The sequence below is a fragment of the Phyllopteryx taeniolatus genome, chromosome 15 (assembly GCF_024500385.1).
Source record: "Phyllopteryx taeniolatus isolate TA_2022b chromosome 15, UOR_Ptae_1.2, whole genome shotgun sequence".
Classification (NCBI taxonomy): Eukaryota; Metazoa; Chordata; class Actinopteri; order Syngnathiformes; family Syngnathidae; genus Phyllopteryx; species Phyllopteryx taeniolatus.
In genome coordinates this window covers 11,833,715-11,858,202 of record NC_084516.1, presented here as the reverse complement: position 1 = coordinate 11,858,202, position 24,488 = coordinate 11,833,715, and the positions used below count along the sequence as shown (strand labels likewise).

At 40.9% G+C, this 24,488-nt stretch overlaps 1 protein-coding gene across 10 annotated transcripts in view; it reads left to right on the top strand.

Annotated features, from left to right (window-relative positions):
- LOC133490256 (protein turtle homolog A-like) overlaps positions 1-21,865 on the top strand; it is a 72,190-nt gene extending 50,325 nt beyond the window's left edge. For 2 of the 10 annotated variants that reach the window (XM_061800104.1, XM_061800107.1), the window contains 7 exons: positions 3,264-3,481; positions 6,127-6,211; positions 7,040-7,207; positions 7,512-7,548; positions 7,763-9,997; positions 10,147-10,220; positions 10,515-10,862. In XM_061800104.1, coding sequence (XP_061656088.1) covers positions 3,264-3,481; positions 6,127-6,211; positions 7,040-7,207; positions 7,512-7,548; positions 7,763-9,997; positions 10,147-10,220; positions 10,515-10,678 — 2,981 coding nt within the window. In that variant the 3' untranslated portion in view covers positions 10,679-10,862. The other 8 variants (XM_061800105.1, XM_061800106.1, XM_061800108.1 and 5 more) reach the window with 8 other exon arrangements.
- The last annotated feature ends 2,623 nt before the right edge of the window (positions 21,866-24,488 follow it).

Here is a 24,488-nt window from a genome sequence, read left to right as displayed (position 1 = left end):
TAATTTATTTTTTATTTTAACATAAATTAAGCAATCTGTAAGACTCTGAAGAGTGCAATAAGGTAAAATCAACAATTTTTCTTAACGCAGAAAAATATTTATTTACACCGCCCCAAGTACATGTTGATGTACAAATTTAAGATTAAAATACAATTTGCCTCATTTCTTTGCTTTTTTGTTTTGGCCTCCAACTTGAGCCAGCCCCATCTCCACCTGCACGTGATGCCTGCTGCAAGCTGTGCCACATGAATAGCATCCTCCTCTTTAAGCACTGTCCTTCTGGAAAGGAATTGACTGTTTCACTTCATTTTTCACTTTTACAAAGGCTAATCCCATATGCATCCTCCACGAAAATATTAACTACAATATTTTTCTGTTTTTATTTCCCTTTTTCTGAATTTGAAGTTAGTTAATTCTGTGTAGTGACATAATCCCTAACATCGCTCCGTCGCTTAATATATTTAACATTAACATTCGTAAACTAGATAATTGTAGGCACGTTTCCTAATTAATACGAGATGTACTAGCGGATCAGCTCTTGTCGCCGATTTTACGTATGCTTGCAGTTCCGCTGGGACCACAACCAGGGCCACGACCCGCAGCACCTCAATGCGAAAATACAACTGACCAGTGCAACAAATACGACACTGGCTGATCTGATGAGCAAAAATGTTGCTTAAACGTAAGCGTAGCAATAGAGTCCACTTCAGAGGTGGGTAGAGTAGCCAAACATTGTACTCAAGTAAGAGTACTGTTACTTGACAATAATGTGATTCCAGTAAAAGTAAAAAGTAGTCCTCCAAAAAAATACTTGAGTAAGAGTAAAATATACATTGAAATAATTACTGAAGTACTGAGTAAATAGCACAAACAAAAAAATAATAATTTTTAAATTAAAAATGTATGCAATTTACTGCACGGTGTTTTGTTTTATAAGTGAGCTGAAATATCCCCGTTTGTGCAGACAGTGCCATACAAATACTACAATACATGAAAGCTGTTGTTTTTGTTCATCTAAATGTAAACAAGAGTAGCACGCCGTTGCCTACATGGTAATGACGACCTTCCCAAAATGGTGGCCATTTAGGCATGACAATCAGCCGAGCTGGGTTATCTTGTCCATTTTCCGAGCCGCTTCTCCTCACTAGGGTCGCGTGCGTGCTGGAGCCTATCCCAGCTGTCATCGGGCAGGAGGCGGGGTACACCCTGAACTGGTTGCCAGACAATCGCAGGGCACATAGGAACAAACACCCATTCGCACTCACAGTCATGCCTACGGGCAATTTAGAGTCTCCAATTCATGCATGTTTTTGGGATGTGGGAGGAAACCGGAGTGCCCGGAGAAAACCCACGCAGGCACGGGGAGAACATGCAAACTCCACACAGGCGGGGCCAGGCATTGAACCCGGGTCCTCAGAACTGTGAGGCTGACGCTCTAACCAGTCGCCCACCGTGCCGCCGGGGTTATCTAGTGTCAATACCTATATACGGGAAGCCCAATAGGAGACGTTGTGTGAGGTCATGTAACTCTCTTTTGTCGTTTGATTGGTGAACTAGACTTAAACCTCACTAGCGCTTAAATTAGATTGCTGCAAACAGTGCCCAATGCGGAAGTCGAAGTCGTAATCTCGTGCACGAAATAGTTGATTAATGAGCAATAATTTATATATAAAAGTAGCGAGCGACATTTAGATCATTGTAAAGGAGTAAAAGTACCGTTACAGCTAGCTGCCAACGTTCAAGGAGTACGAAAGAGCCTATGACGACAGCGACGGCAACCCCCACCTACAGGAAAAACTCATCAGATCAATACGATTCACGTAAATGGCCTATTATGAGATCAAAACGGCGAATGCATGTATGTGATAAAAAAAATCGGGTAACATCATCATCATCTCACTTTTTTATTTGTGCTTAGTAACGATAGGAACGTGACTGAAAAGGATTGCAGTGACATTTCAAACTAGTGGCAAATGTCAAATGTAAATACTGGTAGGGCACTTACCACATGTGTTTCTCTTAGTGTTTGATGTGGTTAAATTTGCCCAGTGATTGGCTGACGGCCTGTTCAGGATGTACCTCACTTCTCGCCCAGAGTTAGCTGGGATAGGCTCCAGCACGCCCGCGACCCTGGTGAGAATAAGTAGCAAGGAAAATGGATGAATTGAGGGATGTGCTTCAATTCTAATTCCTCTTCCAATAGCGATGTCATAGGGCACACTAATAACAAAAAAACACAACTTTCAAATGAAAGTATTATAGCAAAATATTATCTTTTAGATGAATGTATATGACGTTGAGCAGAATAACACTGTCCGGGGAAGTTGTACCATACATAGCGCGGGTCTGTGTGGTTGATAGCATGATATTCTTCTTTAGACCATAGTCGCGCTCGAATCGAATCAACAGCGCATCTGTTGGATGCAACTAAGTATTGCACTCCATTTTTTTGCTTTAATACGTGATTAATCAACAATGACTTCCATGTAACTATGAATTCTTAATGATTAATGATCAATTATTCTGCCCGTCAAAGAAAAACAGCACCATCTAGTCAGTTTTCTTGTCAGTGCTAAGCAATGTTTTTATTGCTGTATTTCTATGTGACGCCAGGGGTGCCAATATTTTTTAGCACAACTTTATACTACAGTGTATCAGTGTCTGTATGGACACACACATTTCTTGAAATCATTCCGTGTTTACGGGAAATTGATTTAAAATGAAAAAAGAAATCGATTGTGTGTGTTTCCCTGTGGACGTGGCCTAATACTGAGTGATATTAAAACAAGACACTCTATTCTTAAATTGTCAGCATTGATTTGGCAATAGTGCATGTATATTATAGTGGTTGCAGTTTTCGAGTCAGTTTGCGATCAATGATCGGCGAATTACGACATTAATCCCATCAGCATAAAATGCTAATTATCGGCTGATACCAATCAAGCCGAACAGATCGGTGTAAAGTCTAGTAATAAGTCTGAGCAACTGCATGAGCGATCATCATCCAGTTTTCATCATTATCAATTTAATATTCCTGAGCTGGAAACTCTTACAGTATTTTGATAAAAACTCTTTTTTTCTGTTACTCTTTTTAAGCTTTTGATTGGAAGGCTCCAGCGGGATAAAAATTGGCCCTATGTCCCCTTAACCATTCTACATTTCACAGGAGGGCTACAATTCCCTGCACTGTGATTAAGATTTACCACCTTCGTGCATCTGGCTAATTAATTGCAACTTTTTTTTTGTCACATTCCTTATACCAGATCCTACACCAAGCAGAGGTCAGCCAAAGCCCCCTTCCTTGCTGTCAGCTAATTTGGGTTCAGCAGGTGTTGTTCTTCAGTGGTCCCTTCCACAAGCGCAGCCCCTCACCATAACAGGGTTGGTTCTTCAGTCCCGCGTCAAGCAAGGGAAGTGGATCAATTTGGATGACAATATTAGTGCCAACACTACTGAAATAATTATTCCAGGTCTCCAAAAGGTAACAAAGCTATTGAGTTAAGTTGTTACCCTTTCTGTCTGTCTGTCTGTCTGTCTCTCAAGCTATTTTTCTGCATACCCTGTTTCGAGTTATAGTACAATCTTATTTGATGAATGTGTCTATTATAGCTGGAACTGGCAAAAGACTGTAGAGGTTCCTAATTAATAAAGCCTTAGCTTGACACACTAATTATTCCCTTCTCATACACAGCAACAGAAAATATTTTTTCAAACTCTTTATGTTGTGTGACGAATGAAGTTCGACGTCATTGTTGCAAACCATGCAGGTTGCCATCCTCTTTTTGCAGACTTCATTGGCAACATAATCAAAATTTTATTATCTTTGGAGCTCCGTTCATCATTGTTCATTCAGGTGGTTACTTCACACTGGCTAGTGCGCAACAATGCAGACTGTATTGCCAGGTTGGCGCGAATGACCCCCTCCTAAACATTTATTTCTTCATAAAACAAGGCAAACTATAATAATTCAAATGCAGATTCCCAACTGTAAATGAGATGACTTGTTCAGTCATGTAGTAGTCAAATCAAGTCTCTTGGCTACCAACTCTAAAGTCAAGTCTTAAGTATTTGGCAAGCAAGTCGCAACTCATTGTTCCAGGGCTGGGACTCATTGTTTCCTTGACATATGCATTCCGGGACTCTCATAGTCGCAAGTGTAAAATGATCTATATTGTATACGACATGGCTGGCAGTGCATTTCGGACTTGGGCCTTCAGCGGGGACTTAAGTGACCCAATCCACCTCTTAATACTACCACTATCACATCCCAAAATAATATACAAAAATGTACCACAGTGGTACCTTGAGATACGAGTGGCCCGACTTATGTGTTTATCAAGGTATGACCCGTCATTCGGCCAAATTCTTGCTTTGACTTGCGATCACAAACTTGGGATACGAGCACTTTATGGTGACAGTAAACTCAATTCACCCCATTTCACCATAAGTGGCACTTTTAACAAATGGTAAACGTTTCATCAAAAATGACATGTTTCAAGCTGTTTCATGCCACTCCCACTGGAGGTTTATGGTCAAACTAAGCATAAAATAAAGAGGATTACACGTTGTGTATGTAAAACAATGACATAACTTTGCTTCAAGGTCCAGCTTAATACTAACATACAACAAACAAATGAATTGAAAACGTCGTTGTCATGCTAACACGTAGCATCGACAATCGCGGTTTTTCAACCCTTAAGAAACGGATATTTGACCGGATACGGTGGAACAGCACATAGACAGATAATATAACATTACTCACAGTAATATATTCTTCATCCTCAACAAAAATTGACTAATATTACAGCAACTTACTGAGTCAAAGAACAGCAGCACAGGATGTCTATTCTTCTTCGTTTGTCTACATGACTGTATAATACAGTAGTGCCTCCCGGTGGCCAAATTGGGCACACCAGAAGGCGCAGCACACTGATGGATGAAACATTAAATCATGAGGCACAAACTGTTGAATGCTTTACATTTAAAAAAAAAAAAAAAAAAAAGTCTTTCTGCTGCGATTGGCTGGTAACAAGTTCAGGGTGTACCCCACCTCTCACCCAGAGTCAGCTGGCATAGGCTCCAGCACACCCGCGACCCTAGTGAGGATAAGCAGTACGGAAAAATGGATGGATGGATTTTTTTCTGGGGAAGAGACAGGGAGGCTGGAACAGATTAATTGTATTTCCTTTCATTTCAATGGGGAAAGATGATTTGAGATGAGTATTTTGAGTAAAGAGCATGGACACGGATCAAATTAAACTGTGTGTGTGTTGGCTGAGCAGCCTCCAGTCATTTAAGGTTTTTAATTTTTATTTGAAGGTTGTTTTTTGTTTTTTTTGTTTGGTCCAATCAGCCAAGCCAACCAGCAACAGTGTTCACCAACCTATCCTCACAATGTCCACTTTTTCTTGAAAAGTCTGCCTTGAAAATGAATTTTTATTAATGTCGGACAGTTGTGCTACTAGCTTTGATCAACCAATCAGAGGGAAAAAAACACAGACAGAAAAATGCAGATGTCACCCTTCTCGACAGTGGTGAATTTAATTGGTTAAAAAAAACAAAAAACTGCCATGGCTTTGGTCTATATGTGTCCTAAGCCAACACTTGGGATTCTAAAGGCCCTGGGCTGAATACATTGACATGGTAATTCTGATTAGACAAAAAAATATACACACTGACTGGGGAGCCAAGACACACATTATAGAATGAAGATAATGAAATAATTGGAAATACATTAATAGCATTTCATGTAGGCTGTAAATGTACGTCAGTGGTTCTGATAATGTTTAGGCCAGTAGAGAAAGTCTCGAAGACCCTAAATGTACGCCACTGGTAGATGGTCGTCATAGTTTTACTAAAATATAAATCCATCACTATTCAGTCTTCTATCAATCCTTGTGCACTGGCTTTTGCTCTCTGTCTTCTATAAATCCTTGTGCACTGGCTTTTGCTCTCTGTGCCGCCTTCTATTGCGCTCTTCTATAGCCCTAGTCAAATTCAAATCAACTTCATTAGCATTGCAAGCACAATACTGTGTTGACAAAGTGAGGTTTCATCCCGTGCGTGTTTGTGTGTGTGTGTGTGTGTGTGTGCGCGCGTGTGTGGGTGGGTGTGTGTTGGTCTCAGGACTGTGTATATGAGCTGAGGCTGCTAACTCGACACGGTGAGCTGCTGAGTGAGCCCAGTCCATCACTCAATGTCTCCACCATGGGTAGGTGTTCAAGCAACCTTGCCCCTCACATTCTCATCCCACCTCGTGTTTTAATCCACTCCATCAACTTCAATTTCTATTCATGTCCCTCTTTCTCAGAAATTTTGAGCAGGGCTCCAGGGAATGTTGCACATTAGAATATCAAACGGTAGAAATTGTGATCCTTATTGCTTATTGAAATAATTGTTGCTACTATTTGTGTTGTATTTTGTTCCAAATCTTGGTGTTAATGTGACATAACTGTTTCAATATGTACGATCTAGAGATATAAACTGGAGGGATTGACACATTCCCACTAGTTTTATCCATTTCATCAGAACCATAACTCTTAATTTATATTTAACACAGCAGCTCATCAGATTAACTCATGCTGAGCAAATTATTGAGAACAATACAAGTTCAAGATTTGCCGATAACGATCCTCAAGGACACACATTGTTGATTAGAGACACAGTAAATCAGAAGACACCACACACACTGGGGCTGATATTTTATATATATATATATATATATATATATATATATATATATATATATATATATATATATATATATACACACATGAAATTGTATATATATTCCACTTATCTTTGCATGTATAGAATCATACATGTTTAACTTAAAGCACCAGGTACTACAGCATTGACATATATATACAGGATGATCCTTCAAAGCACATGGATTTTTCTGATCACATTTTGATCAACCACTATCATAGCAGTTAAAAACATAGCAAGGTTGATTTGCCAAATGCTTAACGAGGTTTTTGGAGACTGCTATCAATTAGCTCACTTTGATGCCCATTTTCTAATTAATATGTTGTGACAGGAATGAAGATGCATCCTTCTTCATCCAGACTGCTAGAGTCTCCTGAATTGTTATTGGCAGGGATTCTTGGTGGAGTTGGTTTTATGTGTTTGGCGCTGGTCTTACTGTTGGGGTCTGCCTGCCTTATCAGTCACAGGAAGAAGCTACAAAGCCAAATGAAGCAGAATGGTGAGCCATCTTCTCCTCACTCATTCATGAAGTGCATCATGATTATCATTGTTCATGCCACAAAATATTGAAACCACTTTCAATTTCATAAATCATACCTCATTACAATGGATTTATGCCAATACCATGATGGGTCTTTATACCATGCCGCATTTCTTGATAAAAAAGTAATAATAGCCTATTTAGTATTTAGTAAACATAGTAGTAGTAGGTAACAATTTGTATAATCTTAGGATGATTTGAGTTTATTTCTTGTACCGTGTAATAAGTTAGATACAATTTTGCAACTTTCCCTCGCTTCCAGGACCCCATCCTGCCAGCTATAAGTGCTCCCCATCAATGTAAGTACCTTGACCATATCCTCAATATGCATGCCAAACCATCCCTTCTGCTTTTTCACTGAAAATATGTTCACAGTGTCAGTGAATTCTGTTTTTATATTCTCGTCACTCTGGTCTTTTTCCGTGTTTGACTCATTCTCTGTCACCCTCTGTTATTTTCTCTGCATCTGACACCTCTGATTTTTCTAACTATTTTCTTCGTTCCATCCCTCAGTCCTGCTCTAACTCACAGAAAGATTTCAGGCTCCGGCAGTACAGACGGTGTATTGAAGAAAAGCTTACTTCCAGCCAGTGCCCTTTATCCTACCACTTCCTCTACCATCTCCTCATCCTCCTCGAAGACAGTTTGTTCTTCCTTCAACAGTGTGAATCGACAACACAAGCAGCAGCTCCTCTTTAACCACAAAAGAAGGCTAAATCAATTCCAGTGTCTAAAATCATACCCTGTTTCTCCTTCTGTGGAGTTGATCACCAGAGGTCCAGATGGACGCTTTGTAATACCGCCATATGACACTCTGAATGTTCAAAGCAAGCACAGTACAAAATATAATCATCCTTTTACAGTCCAAAAGTCTACGTCATTATGCTCAGACCATCAAGACAGTAAACATCCACCGTTTGTTCTTTCTGTGGATCTTCCACCCTGCAAACCATGTGAATCAGATACATCAAGGCAAACCTCTGACATCACCCAGCATCTTGATCAAGATAGCTTCCATCATAAGAGAAATTATGATAGCTTTCCTGACTTCAGTATGTGCGCTAACAGTTTATCCAATATTTCTCATCACAATAGAGCAATATCTCCCACATTTCCAGTACTACCACATATACGGTCAGGCCTAGGTCAGTCTTCAACAACAGCCAGCACTCTAGTTCTCCAAATGGAACATGAGCGAGAGAGGGGAAACCTGAGTTACTGCCTGAAATTGGCTAAGGAGAGGGAAGAGCTGGCAAAGGAACTCCAGAAATACAGAATGTACAGATACTCTAAAGAAGAAATAAGAAGAGAGAAGCCAGAACCTGAGAAAAGAGAGAATGGTGGTTCTGAACTTATTCAGGAATATAAGAGGCACACCTTGCCATGCAGACAGCAACAGAGGTACAGTCTGTCGCCAAGTCCTTACTTGTCATCTTCTATCCACTGGAATGATTTTCCCACGATGATCAGAGACAGCACCTGTTTCAGTCCTTCCACTCCTCCAAATTCCTTTTCTATAAATACTGGTAACCAACATCCTACTCTATCCTTAACCGGAGAGATCCCCCTCGAATCTGAGGGAGCAGACCATTTTTCCAATGACAGATTAACTCCCCCACATCTCTACCCAACAATGGGACATGAAAGGGTACAGGAAACACCACAGGGCTATGATGATGTACTGCAATCCACATTCTTCGAAAAGGAAACAAATGTATCTTATTCTGAGGCATCAAGACAAAACAATCCATCTTTTCATTGCCAAATACATGGTGAAAGATCCAGTTTGACTCTTGTTGCAGAGCCAGGCTGCAAAGATGTGGAGGAAGAGGTCCCCAAGCCCGAAAAGCAAAATGTGGCTATTGAGATGAGTGTGGATGAGCCAGTGTTTGAAATATGTGTCACACAGCCTGCAAAAAAGCCCATGCTGCACCACAGAATTGCCTCTCGTGTAAAAGAAGGATGCCCTCGCAAAGGCCGTTATGAAGAAATGAGGAGGAGCACAAGCTTTCACTACCAAGAGAACGCTTCAGAGCCGGAGCTGCGTAGAGCTGTGAGCCAAGGTTCAAAACCGTGGGACTCCAAGCAAAAAAGGCAGAGCCTTGAAATAAGACAAAAAGACAAAAAATTCCTGCCACCTCATGCATGGGTAGACTCCTTAAACCAAAAGAAACACTCTGATTCGTTCACCTTTCATCCAGACTCTTTGCACGCAGATAACCAAAGTTCAACCACCAGGAATAGCTCCAAATATTCTGCAAATGTTTCTTCTGCTAGCCAAACTACCTACCATTTACCCCCTGGTATGTACCCTTCCAGAAGCAATCCACTAAGTCCTGTACAGAATTCTATTGTTATTGGCAACCAGAAATTAAGAAGGGATACTTCTGTCTTTCCCAGTGCTGCCAAATGGCCAGATGAATACCAGGATGCCATTAAAAATCCAATAGATTACTTGGGGTCTACTCGGGATTCATCCAGAATCTTACTACCTGATGATAGCAATCCACAAATTAAGTTAGATGCACTGAAGTTGGAGGCAGAAGTCTACAAAGGAGTGCCTGATTGTGGAAGCAGCTACAGTAGTTTTGCAAGCAGTGGCCGAGGGAGCATGGAGCCTACAAATGTACGCTTGTCTCTGTGTCATTCGTCAATGAACAACAACACCTTGTCCCCTGGAACTGTACAGGAGGATGGCCAGGCACGCACAGTGGATATGTACAGTCACCAAATTGAAAAAGGTCAAAGGTAAGACCTAATAAATAACACAAAAATAGTATGAAAAAAACCAATGGCTTTTAATTATAGACTAATAATAGAATAATTATTCAGTATAGGTTCTGTTGTCTTGCATAAGGGTATGGTGAGATTGAAAAGATTATGTTCTCTCTTTCTAGCAGAAAGCCCTCTGTTGATGAGAACTATGAGTGGGATGAGGCTGATATCTGTTCACAATCAAGAGACCACGATGGTGAGGTATTTTTCGGTTTAGATAGTTTTTTTGTTGTTGTTTTTTTTTTTTTTTTACAAAATCTACTGTAAAGACTTCTTTTTCAAATTAATAATGATACATTAACCAAAGATGTATCACATTTTTGACCTAACTCACTGTTTAATCATCTGATTTAATATGTAAACCTAGCCCTTACGCTGTAAACGACTTTCATTAGTGAGGTTTCTGGATGAAATACAGTTAACAATGTTTTATGTTAAGTAAAATGTCATTAAGTGAAAGATAATATCGCAAGTGTCTTGCTACCCACAGGCCTTCTTCCTTCATTGAACCGAGAGAACACTGCAGCACTTTGTGGCTCTCCCAGCATGAAGTTTTCAACTAAGGCACTGACAAACTTCAGTCAGAGTTCCTTCCTTCAGGGGCATCAAAGCAACTGCTCTGCATTGCCTGAACCTGACACCGTGCTTTTTTGAAAAACGCCACCGCATGTCTTCGTTGGTGTTGCCATTCAATTAGTCACAGCACCAGGCGACAAACATGAACTTTTTACTAGAGTCATCTGGTGTGTTTTTTCCCCAACAGTTTTTGTTTGTGACTCTGTTTTGTTTTGTTTTGTTGTCAGACAATCTAACAGTCTATAAATATCGAAACATTTTACTGTGCTGCCTGATCCATCATGTCCTTTGTGTACTTTGACATAAAATCATTCCACTATCTAAAAGATATCAATCATCATCCTGTGTTTCTGGCTATGCAGTAAGTGGGTCTTTAAGGCTGGATTTACACACTCCATAGTTCAAGTGACACAACTTCAGTTCCTTCTTCCTAAGCGGCAGATCTGGGGTAAAACGTGTGGAATTGGATATCCTCAGAAAATATTCAGGCCTCTTCCAGATGTGGATGAAAATCGTATCTAAATCAGATGTCTGGCTATTTGTCTGCACCATGAACAGAGAGATCCGACATACTGCAACAATATAATGACACAGACAAACGGGTGATTAACCAAACAACACACAGTGGTCTGATATAAATAGGAAAAACAGTTGCTGACACAGCCAGTGTAGTATTACTGATACATTTAACCACCCTAATCCCTGGTGAGTCCAGGCCAACTAAACACATGGTAACATTTAATATTTTCATAATTTATTATTGTTTCCTTCCATGTTCTTGCTACCTGATGTTGACACGCATGCAGTTGTTTACCTGAATTTTGGACATGAGCACATGCAATGTGATTCAGGTGTTAAGTAAATGTAAACACAGTGATATTGGATATCGGTGGTTTGAAATTCGATATAAGCAGAAAAAACGGGTGTCAGCACAAAATCCGAATCGGTCACTCAGACCACCTGATTCTACCATTGAGATTTCCAAACACCTTTAAGGTTTGATACACAATTTTGGCAATGTACTGTCAACTTCCTATTTTGCTCTCAAACTACTGTGAATTATCAAAATCCATGAAGTTGCTTTCAATGTTGTTACCGAAGAGCATTTCTCTGTTCATTGATGCAAGACCAATTATGCAGTTATTAGTGTGCTGATGGACAATGAATTAGCCCCAAAACGCAATTGTCTAGTGTGTGTGTGTGTGGGGAGGGGGGTTATTTTGTGGAGACCCTTTAAAATAGGCCGAGCAATACCACTGAGTGTACACATGCTATACAGGATTTAAAATTTTGTTTATTTATTTTTTATTTCGCCTTGATTTTGTATGTGTGAGTGTCTTCCATGCTGAAACAGCCATGCTTCAAGTCCTTTTTTCAAAAAGTTATTGATGATTTAAAATTCTAGGCCATAATAGTAATGACAATCAAGAGACACTGTAAATAAACAAATTTCACGGCAGTCCAATGCAAATGTAATCTGAACAAGATTTCGTAAACTTGTATGGGAAAAATCATAAACTGTAATAACGACTGGAATTGGTCACAACGTTTTTGATAGAACCCATTGAAACTCAGTAGATACAAGTGCATAAATGAGCCTAACTATGCATTCAACCCATGACACTCTTGTCTTTATACATCTGTAATAACGGTAAATACATGCAATTGTTCTGACACTTTCACAGATTCATACATACCTCAGAAATAACACCATCAATGTTGCTGTCCCCTATTGTGGGAATGAAAAATGGTTGCCACATCCCTGCACTTCAGATCACAGATTCCTCTGGTGTTTTGCAACTACATAACGAGGCTTCCTCTAGTGGCATAAACAGTTAAAACAGCTTGAGTGATGCTTGAGTGACATTTAAAGGACCATTGTAAAAGAACCACATAAAAGGAACTCTTAAGACACTAAGATGCATTTGTGTTACTTTTCATGGAAAAGGCACATTAAGCAATAGGAAAAACATCTTATATATTGCAGTAGTCAACCAAATAATTAAAGCCTGAATATCGTATTATAAAAGAGCATTGTTCGGTAGCCGTACTGCAACCTCAATTGGGACGTTGTGTTAAACATAAAAAAAAAAAAAAAACAGTACAATGATTTGCGAATCATGTTCAACCTAGATTTAATTGAATACACTAAAAAGAAAAGATATTTAATGTTCAAACTGATAAACCTGATTGTTTTTAGCAAATAATCATTAACTTGGAATTTTATGGCTGCAACACGTTCCAAAAAAGCTGGGACAGGTGGCAAAAAAAGACTGAGAAAGTTGAGGAATGCTCATCAAACACCTGTTTGGAACAACCCACAGGTGAACAGGCTAATTGGGAACAGGTGGGTGCCATGATAAAAGGAGCTTCTCTGAATTGCTCAGTCATTCACAAGCAAAGATGGGGTGAGGTTCACCTCTTTGTGAACAAGTGCGTGAGAAAATAGTCGAACAGTTTAAGGACAATGTTCCTCAACGTACAATTGCAAGGAATTTAGGGATTTCATCATCGACAGTCCATAATATCATCATAAGGTTCAGAGAATCTGGAGAAATCACTGCATGTAGGCAGCAAAGCCGAAAACCAACATTGAATGCCCGTGACCTTGGATCCCTCAGGCGGCACTGCATCATAAACCGACATCAATCCGTAAAGGATATCACCACATGGGCTCAGGAACACTTCAGAAAACCAATGTCAGTAAATACAGTTCGGCGCTACATCCGTAAGTGCAACTTGAAACTCTACTATGCAAAGCAAAAGCCATTTATCAACAACACCCAGAAACTGTGCCGGCTTCTCTGGGCCCGAGCTCATCTAAGATGCACTGATGCAAAGTGGAAATGTATTCTGTGGTCCGACGAGTCCACATTTCAAATTGTTTTGGGAAATTTTGGACGCCGTGTCCTCTGGGCCAAAGAGGAAACGAACCATCCGGACTGTTATGGGCGCAAAGTTCAAAAGCCAGCATCTGTGATGGTATGGGGCTGTGTTAGTGACAATGGCATGGGTAACTTACACATCTGTGAAGGCACCATTAATGCTGAAAGGTACATACAGGTTTTGGAGAAACATATGCTGCCATCCAAGCAACGTCTTTTTCATGGACACCCCTGCTTATTTCAGCAAGACAATGCCAAACCACATTCTGCATGCGTTACAGCAGTGTGGCTTTGTAGTAAAAGAGTGCGGGTACTAGACTGGCCTGCCTGCAGTCCAGACCTGTCTCCCATTGAAAATGTGTGGCGCATTATCAGAATCACAATCAGAATCATCTTTATTTGCCAAGTATGTCCAAAACACACAAGGAATTTGTCTCCGGTAGTTGGAGCCGCTCTAGTACGACAACAGACAGTCAATTTACAGGACACTTTGGAGACATAAAGACATTGACAAAAAAAAAAAAAGTCACTGAGCAGTAAAGGGTTGCTAGTTATCTGGTAATGCCGGTACATTTTATTATTTTCTTTTTTGACAATTGTGCAGAAAAATGCAGAGTCCTCTAGCACTTAGAACAGTTCGAATGATTAATATTGCAATAGTCCGGTGCAATGACCATTCTGCAAAGGGCGCTGAGACTTCAAGGAGTGTATGCGGTTTAAAGTGACGAGTAGTGCGATAATCTGGGACAATGTTGGTTGTGCAAATGTTACAGATACTCCTCAATCAGTGTGCAAATGGAGCAGATGCTACTCTGGCATGAGGGGCCAGTATATGCAAATAGTGCAGCATGGCGAGACAACTACAGTGAGTGCACGAGTTATACATAATTGGACCCACAGAAATGTGACAACGAACTCGTCAAATTGCCACCATGTTGTAATGGAATTGTAGGTTAGGTGTTTAAGAAGTTGATCGCAAGAGGGAAGAAGCTGTTGGAATGTCTACTAGTTCTAGTTTGCATTGATAGGTAGCACCTACCTGAGGGAAGGAGCTGGTGACCGGGGTGCGGAGGGTCCGACAGGATTTTGCACGCCTTTGTCTTAGTTCTGGCAGTGTGCAAGTCCTCAATGGTGGGGTACCGACAATCCTTTCAGCAGTTTTGATTGTCCGTTGCAGTCGGAGTTTGTCCTTTTTTGTAGCAGCACCAAACCAGACTGTAATGGAAGAACACAGGACTGATTCGATGACCGCTGTGTAGAACTGTCTCAGCAGCTCCGGTGGCAGGCCGTGCTTTCTCAGAAGCCTCAGGAAGTACATCCTCTGCTGGGCCTTTTTGAGGACAGAGTTGATGTTGGTCGCCCACTTCAGGTCCTGAGAGATTGTAATTCCCAGGAACTTGAAGGTCTCGACGGTTGACACAAGGCAGCTGGACAACGTGAGGGGCAGCTGTGGCGAAGGATGCCTCCTGAAGTCCACGATCATCTCTACAGTCTTGAGCGTGTTCAGCTCCAGGTTGTGTCGGCCGCACCACAGCTCCAGCCGCTCCGCTTCCTGTCGATATGCAGACTCGTCACCGTCCTTGATGAGGCCGATGAAAGTGGTGTCATCTGCAAACTTCAGGAGTTTGACAGTCGGGTTCGCTGAGGTGAAGTCGTTCGTGTAGAGAGAGAAGAGCAGCGGAGAGAGGACACAACCTTGGGGCTCCCCAGTGCTGATGCTGCGTGTGGATGAGGTGGCCTCCCCCAGCCTGACCTGCTGTGTCCTGCCCGTCAGAAAGCTTTAAATCCACTGGCAGATGGCAGGTGAGCTGCTGAGCTGGAGAAGCTTGGATGAAAGGAGTTCAGGGATGATGGTGTTGAACGCTGAGCTGAAGTCCACGAACAGGATCCTCGCGTAGTTCCCTGCACTCTCGAGGTGTTCTAGGATGAAGTGCAGTCCCATGTTGACTGCATCATCCGCAGACCTGTTCGCTTGGTAGGCAAACTGCAGGGGGTCCAGCAGGGGACCTGTGACAATCTTGAGGTAGTCCAGCACGAGATGTTCAAAGGACTTCATGACCACAGATGTCAAAGCGACAGGCCTGTAGTCATTCAGACCCGAGATTGCAGGTTTCTTGGGGACTGGAATGATGGTGGAGCGTTTAAAACAGGATGGAACTTTGCACAGTTCCAGAGATCTATTGAAGATCTGAGTGAAGACTGGAGCGAGCTGGTCCGCGCAGACTTTGAGGCAGGATGGGGACACATGGTCCGGGCCTGCCGCTTTGTTAATCTTTTGTTGTTTGAAGATGCGTCTCACATTCTGTTCATGGATGGTTAACGCAGAAGTCAGAGGTGTGATTGTGGTCGCGGGTGCGGCCGGGTGGGTGTGTGGTGTGAAAGTGTCCTTTTCAAATCTGCAGTAGAAGGTATTCAAGTCGTTGGCTAGTGTGCTATTGTTCTCAGCTTGGGGGGATCGTCGCTTGTAATTAGTCAGCGATTGGAATGCATGCCAGACTGATTTAGAGTTGTTTGCGCTAAACTGTTTTTCCAACTTTGCTGCATAGTTCCTCTTTGCAATGTTAATTTCTTTAGTCAGCTGGTTTCTAGCTCGATTATATATATAATATATATATTATATGAAGCGTAAAATACGACAACGGAGACCCCGGACTGTTGAACAACTGAAGCTGTACATCAAGCAAGAATGGGAAAGAATTCCGCCTACAAAGCTTCAACAATTAGTGTCCTCAGTTCCCAAACGTTTATTGAATGTTGTTAATAGAAAAGATAATGTAACACAGTAATAAACATGACCCTGTCCCAGCTTTTTTGGAATGTGTTGCAGCCATAAAATTCTAAGCTAATGATTATTTGCTAAAAACAAGTTTATCACTTTGAACATTAAATATCTTGTCTTTGTAGTGTATTCAATTAAATATAGGTTGGACATGATTTGCAAATCATTGTATACTGTTTTTATTTGTGTTTAACATAAGGTCCAACTTCATTGGAATTGCGGTTGAATAATTTAAATTCACATCAGAGACATTCACTGCAAATCAATGTTACACTCCTGCGGAGTATTTTCCTTTTCTGCTGTTCACATATTAAAAGTCTATAAAGGAGGAAACCGCATGTGGTACTTGAGGGATTTGTAGTCCGCACACTTTAGCCTGTCGTTTATAATCCAAACACTGTGAGTCCAAAGCACTAAACAAGAAATAATGTGTATAGTTCCCCCTATAATGACTGAGTGTTTTCTTACATTTTTCTTTTAGTTGTAGGCCTACATCGGGCACAGTATTTCCATGGTGGTGGAACTGCAATATTCAATAATAATTCAATAATTAAAAAAAAAATTTGGGGGGTAAATTGTCTACGGTTTTTCAACTGATTTAGGACAATTTTGCACCGCTGAATCCGAAAATGCCAAGTTGTTAACAGTTTATTTATCAAATGTTACTAACTTTGCTTACTGTAAATTTAATAGTAGACCTTGATAAAAATCAGTACCTGTACATTGCTGATGTTGCACTTGCTTTCAGTTTTACCCTGAACATGAGATGGCTCGAGCGGACGCCATTGAAAAATCTGAAAATGACCTTTTATAAAATAACATTTTAACTAATAAGACTAAACTACGGTCTTTTTTCTACCAAAGAGTCAAGGTTTTGGTCGCAAATTTCCTTGTGATTTAGATTGATTTCTGGGCAAGAAATTTTTTGTCGATTTGTGACATTTAAAAAAATGGCATAACATCCTTAATCCATTCACATTCTTACAAACTAGGCCTCATTTTATTTGTGTATCATTCCTTCATCCAACAATATTGTCAATTTTTATGTACAGGTACTTTTGAAAATTTTTACTGACATACCTAATTTTTCGTAGCGATTTACTCTCTCATGTCTAAATTAAACACGAGACAAATTTTCAGGCTCCACACTCCCGAAACAATTTTGTTCAAACTTGCTTATTTTGATTTTTTTTCCAGCGACAATGTTTTTCTCATTTACATTCCCACAGTGGCCAAGTAGCAAGGCAAACTGTGATGGTGGATAGATATACAGCTCAACTCTACTTTTGACAGTAAGTGGGCAGCTGATTTCAATGACTGATAAAATACTTGTCTTACATTTGAACAGGCGCCCAGTCATACTAATGGTATTAGAACTGCAGCACCGGGCACCCACAGTATCAACAATACGATGTGAGGTAATGTCACAGTCATCTGTTTTAATTCTCAGCAATTCAATTTATTTAACCTTTTATGGCATTTGAGCGATGATTGGGTGGGCCGAACATATTTCTTCTATCAGGCTGGGGAGTCTTTTGTTTCCAAATTCTGAGAGCTCACAGTGGGAGTGCAGCCCAATACAGCTCGATTCCGCAGAATTAGTTGGAATAGTTGTTGCTTTTAAGAGACAAAACAAGCAGCACAAATTGACAGGCAAGGTTGTTTTTCTGTGGTGCAAGTACAATGCAAGTTATTAAAAATCTATCATTCCACTTGGGACACCTTTTGTAATTTTTATTTATTTATGTATTTATTTTATCCATAAAGACTTTCTTTACAAACTTACATCAGCCGCTGGTAATGTGTATGACTTATGACCGGGTTTTTAACTAGGAACATGGCTTTCATTGTGCAAGTGGCAAGTCTGGCTCTGCAATACATTTCACAAATACATCCGCTATTAAAACCTTGTCTTAATCCCACTTATGCCATGCTCTATTTTATTGGGAAGTAAACACAAAATATGTGAGGTTTTTGTAAAATATCCTACTAATTACACATAGGCATTACTGTGGAGCCCAGCAGAGCTAAGAAAAACAGCAACCCCTGTTGAAACAGTCTTTAAAATAAAAACTAATATGGCTTCTTACCAGCATCCACTCGGATGTTCTTGTGTTCCCTGCATAGTACTGACGATGAGCTGCGTTCATTGAAGGAAAACGTTCATTGATTAGTGTTCCAATCGCTCCTGTGCTCACATTGCTGTATTGTGTGCTTGTCCATTTTTTTCACCACCATTTATCCTGCATCCATCCATTCATTTTCTCTCACTTATCATGTTCAGGGTCACAGGTGAGCTGGAGCATATCCCAGCTGTCCTTGGACAAAAAGGCAGGCTCCACCCAGGACTGATTTGAACACGAAACCGTGACTGTGAAGTCCATCCATCCATCCATTTTCTGAGCCGCTTCTCCTCACTAGGGTCGCGGGCGTGCTGGAGCCTATCCCAGCTGTCATCGGGCAGGAGGCGGGGTACACCCTGAACTGGTTGCCAGCCAATCGCAGGGCACATAGAAACTAACAACCATTTGCACTCACAGTCATGCCTACGGGCAATTTAGAGTCTCCAATTAATGCATGTTTTTGGGATGTGGGAGGAAACCGGAGTGCCCGGAGAAAACCCACGCAGGCACAGGGAGAACATGCAAACTCCACACAGGCGGGGACGGGGATTGAACCCCGCACCTCAGAACTGTGAGGCTGACGCTCTAACCAGTCGGCCACCGTGCCGCCTGACTGTGAAGTCAAATCATTCATATTAGTAATAAATGGACATATAGATCCGTTTTTTATGTTTTGTCACTTCTTAACACAAATATGTTTAAGTGAAATAGTATAAAAACTGGTTAAATATGCTTTGCTTGTGTATTTGTACGTTGATTCTTCTAAATCACTCAAATGTCAAATATTACTTGGGCCAGGCTTGGTTCTTTTAAGTCAGAACTCTGACCTCCGACCATGAAATGTGCATTGTAACGCTGTAAGTGGTTAACAGAAATCTGTGAAATGTCTTCAAAAAGTTTGTTCGTACCCTCAAAGAAACGTTCCTGATTGCTGCACAAAGTGCAAGTGACAGTTTAAAAGCCTCCATCAGACAGCCACCCCTACAGCCAACACGATCGCTTTCTTTGGCTTTCCTCAAGGACATGAAACATGACACTTAACTGCTCATTGAATTAGGCCCAAAAACCATTTGGCATCGCATCGAGATTGTTCATTTGGTGCATTGTTACAAGGATAAAATCTGAATCCACTCATAAAAAGTGGGCACTAAACTAATTCAATGATATTGTGGAAATGACTGAGACATGACCAATTATGATGTAGTTAATAGAGTCGGGGGAGAATTAACCATTTAATTACCATTTCACATCCTTGGAACTTACATAACAGAATTATTTCTATGATGGATGTAAAACAAGAAACAGTTGGAATTCATTGAGCACAATTGGGTCATAACATCACTGGACAGCATTTGTGGCTTATTGTGTGATGAAACTCCATCCATCCATTTTCTGTACCGCTTATCCTCACTAGGGTCGCGGGCGTGCTGTAGCCTATCCAAGCGATCTTTGGGCTAGAGGTGCGGTACACCCTGAACTGGTTGTCAGTCAATCGTAGGGCACATACAAACAAACAACCATTCGCACTCGCATTCACACCTATGGGTAATTTAGAGTCTTCAATCAACCTACCACGCATCTTTTGGGATTGCTGGCGGAAACCAGAGGACCCGGAGAATAGCCACGCAGCCACGGTGGGGCCATGTTTTCAACCCCGGTCCTCAGAACTTTGAGCCAGATGTCCTAACCAGTCGCTCACCGACTCAACATTCAAAACAATAGTTCTGTGCGTGGTGTTACAGCCTCCACGTGTTTAGTCATGTCTGAAGTGGATCTTCAATCGGCCAATCAGGTGAACTTAGAGACAATACACCTGCAAGAAGCCCAGACAGTTATATTACAGTAAGACCTAGAGATAATTTCTCTTTATCCGAAGAAACTATCTTTAACTATATAGGGTAATTTAGTAAATATTTACAAAGTCCTGTTGTATTACGGAATAACTGCAGTCCACCAATTATTAGAATTTTGCGTCTTGAAGGAAGAATGGTATGAAAGGAAAGCATCTGTACATGCATTGTCGAAGTCAACACTTTAATATTACCGTATTTTCACGACCATAAGCCGCACTTAAAAGTATTACATTTTCTCCAAAATGGACGGGGCGCCTTATGATGCGGCGCGCCTTATGTGGGCACCGAGTTCCGAAATCTGTAAATGTTGTTGTGTGACTTTGATGAGCGCTCCGCTTGACTGACTGGGAGCATTTCCTGCCGACACGCTGCTTATATAGAGGAAAGGCGGACGTGACTGAGGACAGCATGCGGACGTAAAGTGGGAAGGGTGCGCGTGACAGAGGACGCTAAACGCATGCCCCCAGTAGGTATATAGCGCCGGTATGTGCATCGGTGTGGCTAAGGACCCCCGAAAATGGCACCTATGAAGAGACATGGTTACGAAGCACATTTTAAACTGCAAGCTATCAGTTACGCAGAGGAACATGGGAATCAAGCAGCTGCGAGAGAATTCAAGATCAACGAATCCATGGTTTGCAAGTGGAGGGAGCAGGAAAACGAGTTTCGCCAAGTCAAGAACACGAAGCTGAGTTTCCGTGGAACCAAAACGAGGTGGCCCGAGTTGGAAGACCAACTCGAGCAATGGATTAATGAGCAAAGAACAGCCGGGAGAAGCGTCTCTACAGTCACCATTCGACTGAGGGCAATAACTCGGAGCTTGCCATCATTCCGGGCGGCTTGACGAAGGAACTCCAACCGCTGGACATCGGTGTAAACAGGGCGTTCAAAGTGAAATTGCGAGTGGCGTGGGAGCGATGGATGACAGATGGCGAACACAGCTTTACTAAGACGAGGAGGCAGCGCTGGGCGCGTTACGCCACAATTTGTGAATGGTTTGTGGATGCTTGGGCTAACGTGTCTGCTTGCACTCTTGTTCGAGCTTTCGTAAAAGCCGGCATAATTTCTGAGGAGCCGTACGGCAACGAGACTGACTCCAACAATGACGAGAGGGAACCTGGCGTGTTTGATGGAGAACTTGCCCAGCTGTTCATTTCGGATACACAAGATGAGGACTTTGATGGATTTGTGGATGAGGATTGATCAAAAAATAACGTGAGTACATTGTTAAATACTTCAATAAAGTACAAGCGAACTCAGTTTTGCTCCCGCTGCCTTTTTAAAAACATTGTTTTAGCGTGCATGCATGCTACCGTATGTTTTAAGCTAGCGTATGTTTTACCATGCCTGCCCCCAATAATACGGTGCGCCTTTTGTATGTGTTAAATACAGAAATAGACCCCGTAACTGAGACTGCGACTTTTAATACGGTGCGCCTTATGGTCGTGAAAATACGGTAATTGTAATGCTACTGTAATAACAAGTAAACTGCATCCTTTTTCGATCATTTCCAAACTGTACACCCTTTGGGCTGTTCCTAGTTTGAGATTCCACTTTTCATTTGCTAGTACATGGCCATTATCATACAGAGCCAGAACCATTCTAGTCGAACAAAATCTCTGTAAAACCTTTTGTTGTTTTTGTTGGTTGTTTTGTGTCGAGTATGACTCACATTCAAAATCTTCTGTGACTCCACAGGGAAGATTTTAAAGGCATTGCTTTTCAATAAACTCAAGTGCTTTGGCAACAGAAAGCCTGTCAGTTTTTTTTTATTTTTTTTTTTAAAGAAATTGGCTCAAATGAGATACTGCACTAAAGTTCTGTGTGCTCAGTTTCATACTTCCATTTAAAATATTTTTTTTCTTTTTCATGTAAATATTGAATGCTCCTTACCAGAATTTGGATATTGTTTGAGAATGGGAAGTGGAAAAAGGAATAACTAATCTAATCCTGTGAACATTGCCACTTATTCCATAATTCTGGAGTTACAAATTCCCACCAAAATAGACTCAGTAGTCATTTTAGGCTTGTTTTATGATGAAATTCCTTTTCATCCAGATTTTGGCCCGCCAACATTTTGGACATGTTAGCCTGTCACAGCCTGACACGCCAAGTGTAGAAGGTGAGGACATTTCCTCATTGAACTACCACATATTCTGAGGTGTAATTTTGCCTTTATTTAAAGTCTGGAGGGTTTATTATTATTATTATTTTTTTAGAGAATAACGAGAGAAAGTATTGCTGGTGGAACATTTTAATAGGTTTGTTTAAAAAAAAAAATGGATCATTGAAAGGCCTTCTTGAGGAAAAAAGACTGTCACGTTATCCCACATGATATAATGCTTCCAGATTCATTTCCGCATATATTAAATGTGATTTGTCAGTCCAGTTTTGTATTGATTGCATGACATTTGTTTCTAAGACGTTTGAAAAGAGTTCCAATGGATGACACAGGTGTTTCTGTAGGGTACATGGTCCTATGGTTATCAGGCCTGAAAGTATGATAAAATAGTTTTGGACGATGACTTTAAACGTGTTTGATTTTGTGTTATTAAAAATATTTGATGGGCACGGATGGCTGTCATAACGGCGGACACAGAACAAGGGTCTCTCGGCCAAAATCTCAACGTCCCTTAATGTCAGGAAAGTATCATCAATCGTCACGAATATTTATATGGACATCTCTATATATGACCACTTACACCTCTGGAAATATCAGAACAATCGACTTTATATTTTTGATATATTATTGCTATTATTGCGGCACGGTGGACGACTGGTGAGAGCGTCAGCCTCACAGTTCTGAGGACTGGGGTTCAATCCCCAGCCCCGCCTGTGTGGAGTTTGCATGTTCTCCCCGTGCCTGCGTGGGTTTTCTCCGGGCACTCCGGTTTCCTCCCACATCCCAAAAACATGCATGAATTGGAGACTCTAAATTGCCCGTAGGTGTGAATTTGAGTGCGAATGGTTGTTTGTTTTGTATGTGCCCTGCGATTGGCTGGCAACCAGTTCAGGGTGTACCCCGCTTCCTACCCGATGATAGCTGGGATAGGTTCCAGCACTCCCGCGACCCTAGTGAGGAGAAGCGGCTCAGAAAATGGATGGATGGATTATTATTATTTTTGATTTTATGGAAGTTTAAGTGTTTTCCTCTCCATAGATGCCCACTAGAGAAAAAGAAAAAGGCTTTACGTCCAGAAAATTCCTAATATTTAGGCTATTGTTCTGATATTTTGAGAGGTCGAGGAGGCCATAAGTACAGATGTCCATATGCATTTTTGGTGGTGATTTCTGATGAATTATGAATTTTTGTACTCTTACAGTAAGTGTTTTAGACGGTCCACACGGCAGCTTTTAATCAGTGACACCCAAATAAAGTAGCGATTTTTCAGCATATTAAATTTGCGATTGCGTTCATGAAGCTTGAGAGAATGTGTGCCACTCACCGTCATGTTTGTATCATTTTAATCGATGAAACCATAATAAATTAATATAAATGCCTTAACCCCAACCCTAGTCCTAAAACTAATCACAATAAACATGTTTGTCCTTTTTATTATATTTGGGATGCACATCTCGTTACATCTGCGTAGCCTACCCTTCCCACGATGCAGGAGCCAATCATGTTGAATCAGAAATGGGACGTTCCCTTTCCGAGTTTTCTCAATTGAAATTTGTTTCGTCTTTTGTTTCTGCTCTTGTTAATGTGTTTTCTGAAATGTAAATGTGATTCGGCTTTTGTTAATTTGTTTTCTGAATTGTAAAAGTGTTTCACAATTTGTTATATTGTTTTGCACTTCCAAACCACTGTAAATGACTTCTAAATGGGATCTAAGCACACATAAGTACGCATACTGTATAATGTATTGATTGTTTTGAATTGGTCAATCTCATTCAATCTCAAAACTCGTAGCTTCACTGCACGTTAAACAGTTATGTGATCACACATTCAATACATAAAGAACAACTTGGACCAAAAAAACAAACAAAACAGAAAAGAAAAATAATAATTTATTTCATACCAATGCATAAGCTGTAGGAACAGATTTGTGAAAGTTTTGGCAAGAACAAGGAAAATGTTGGCAATGACTATGTTATGTCATTCTATTCCTCAAATAGCCTACAATATTACTCCCTCTGTTTTCATGCTTTAGCCACATCCGTCATACTTTTCTACAGCAAACTGGTCCCACAAAAGATCTACTGCAAGGAACCTCATCTGCATTATTTATTTATGCATTTATTATA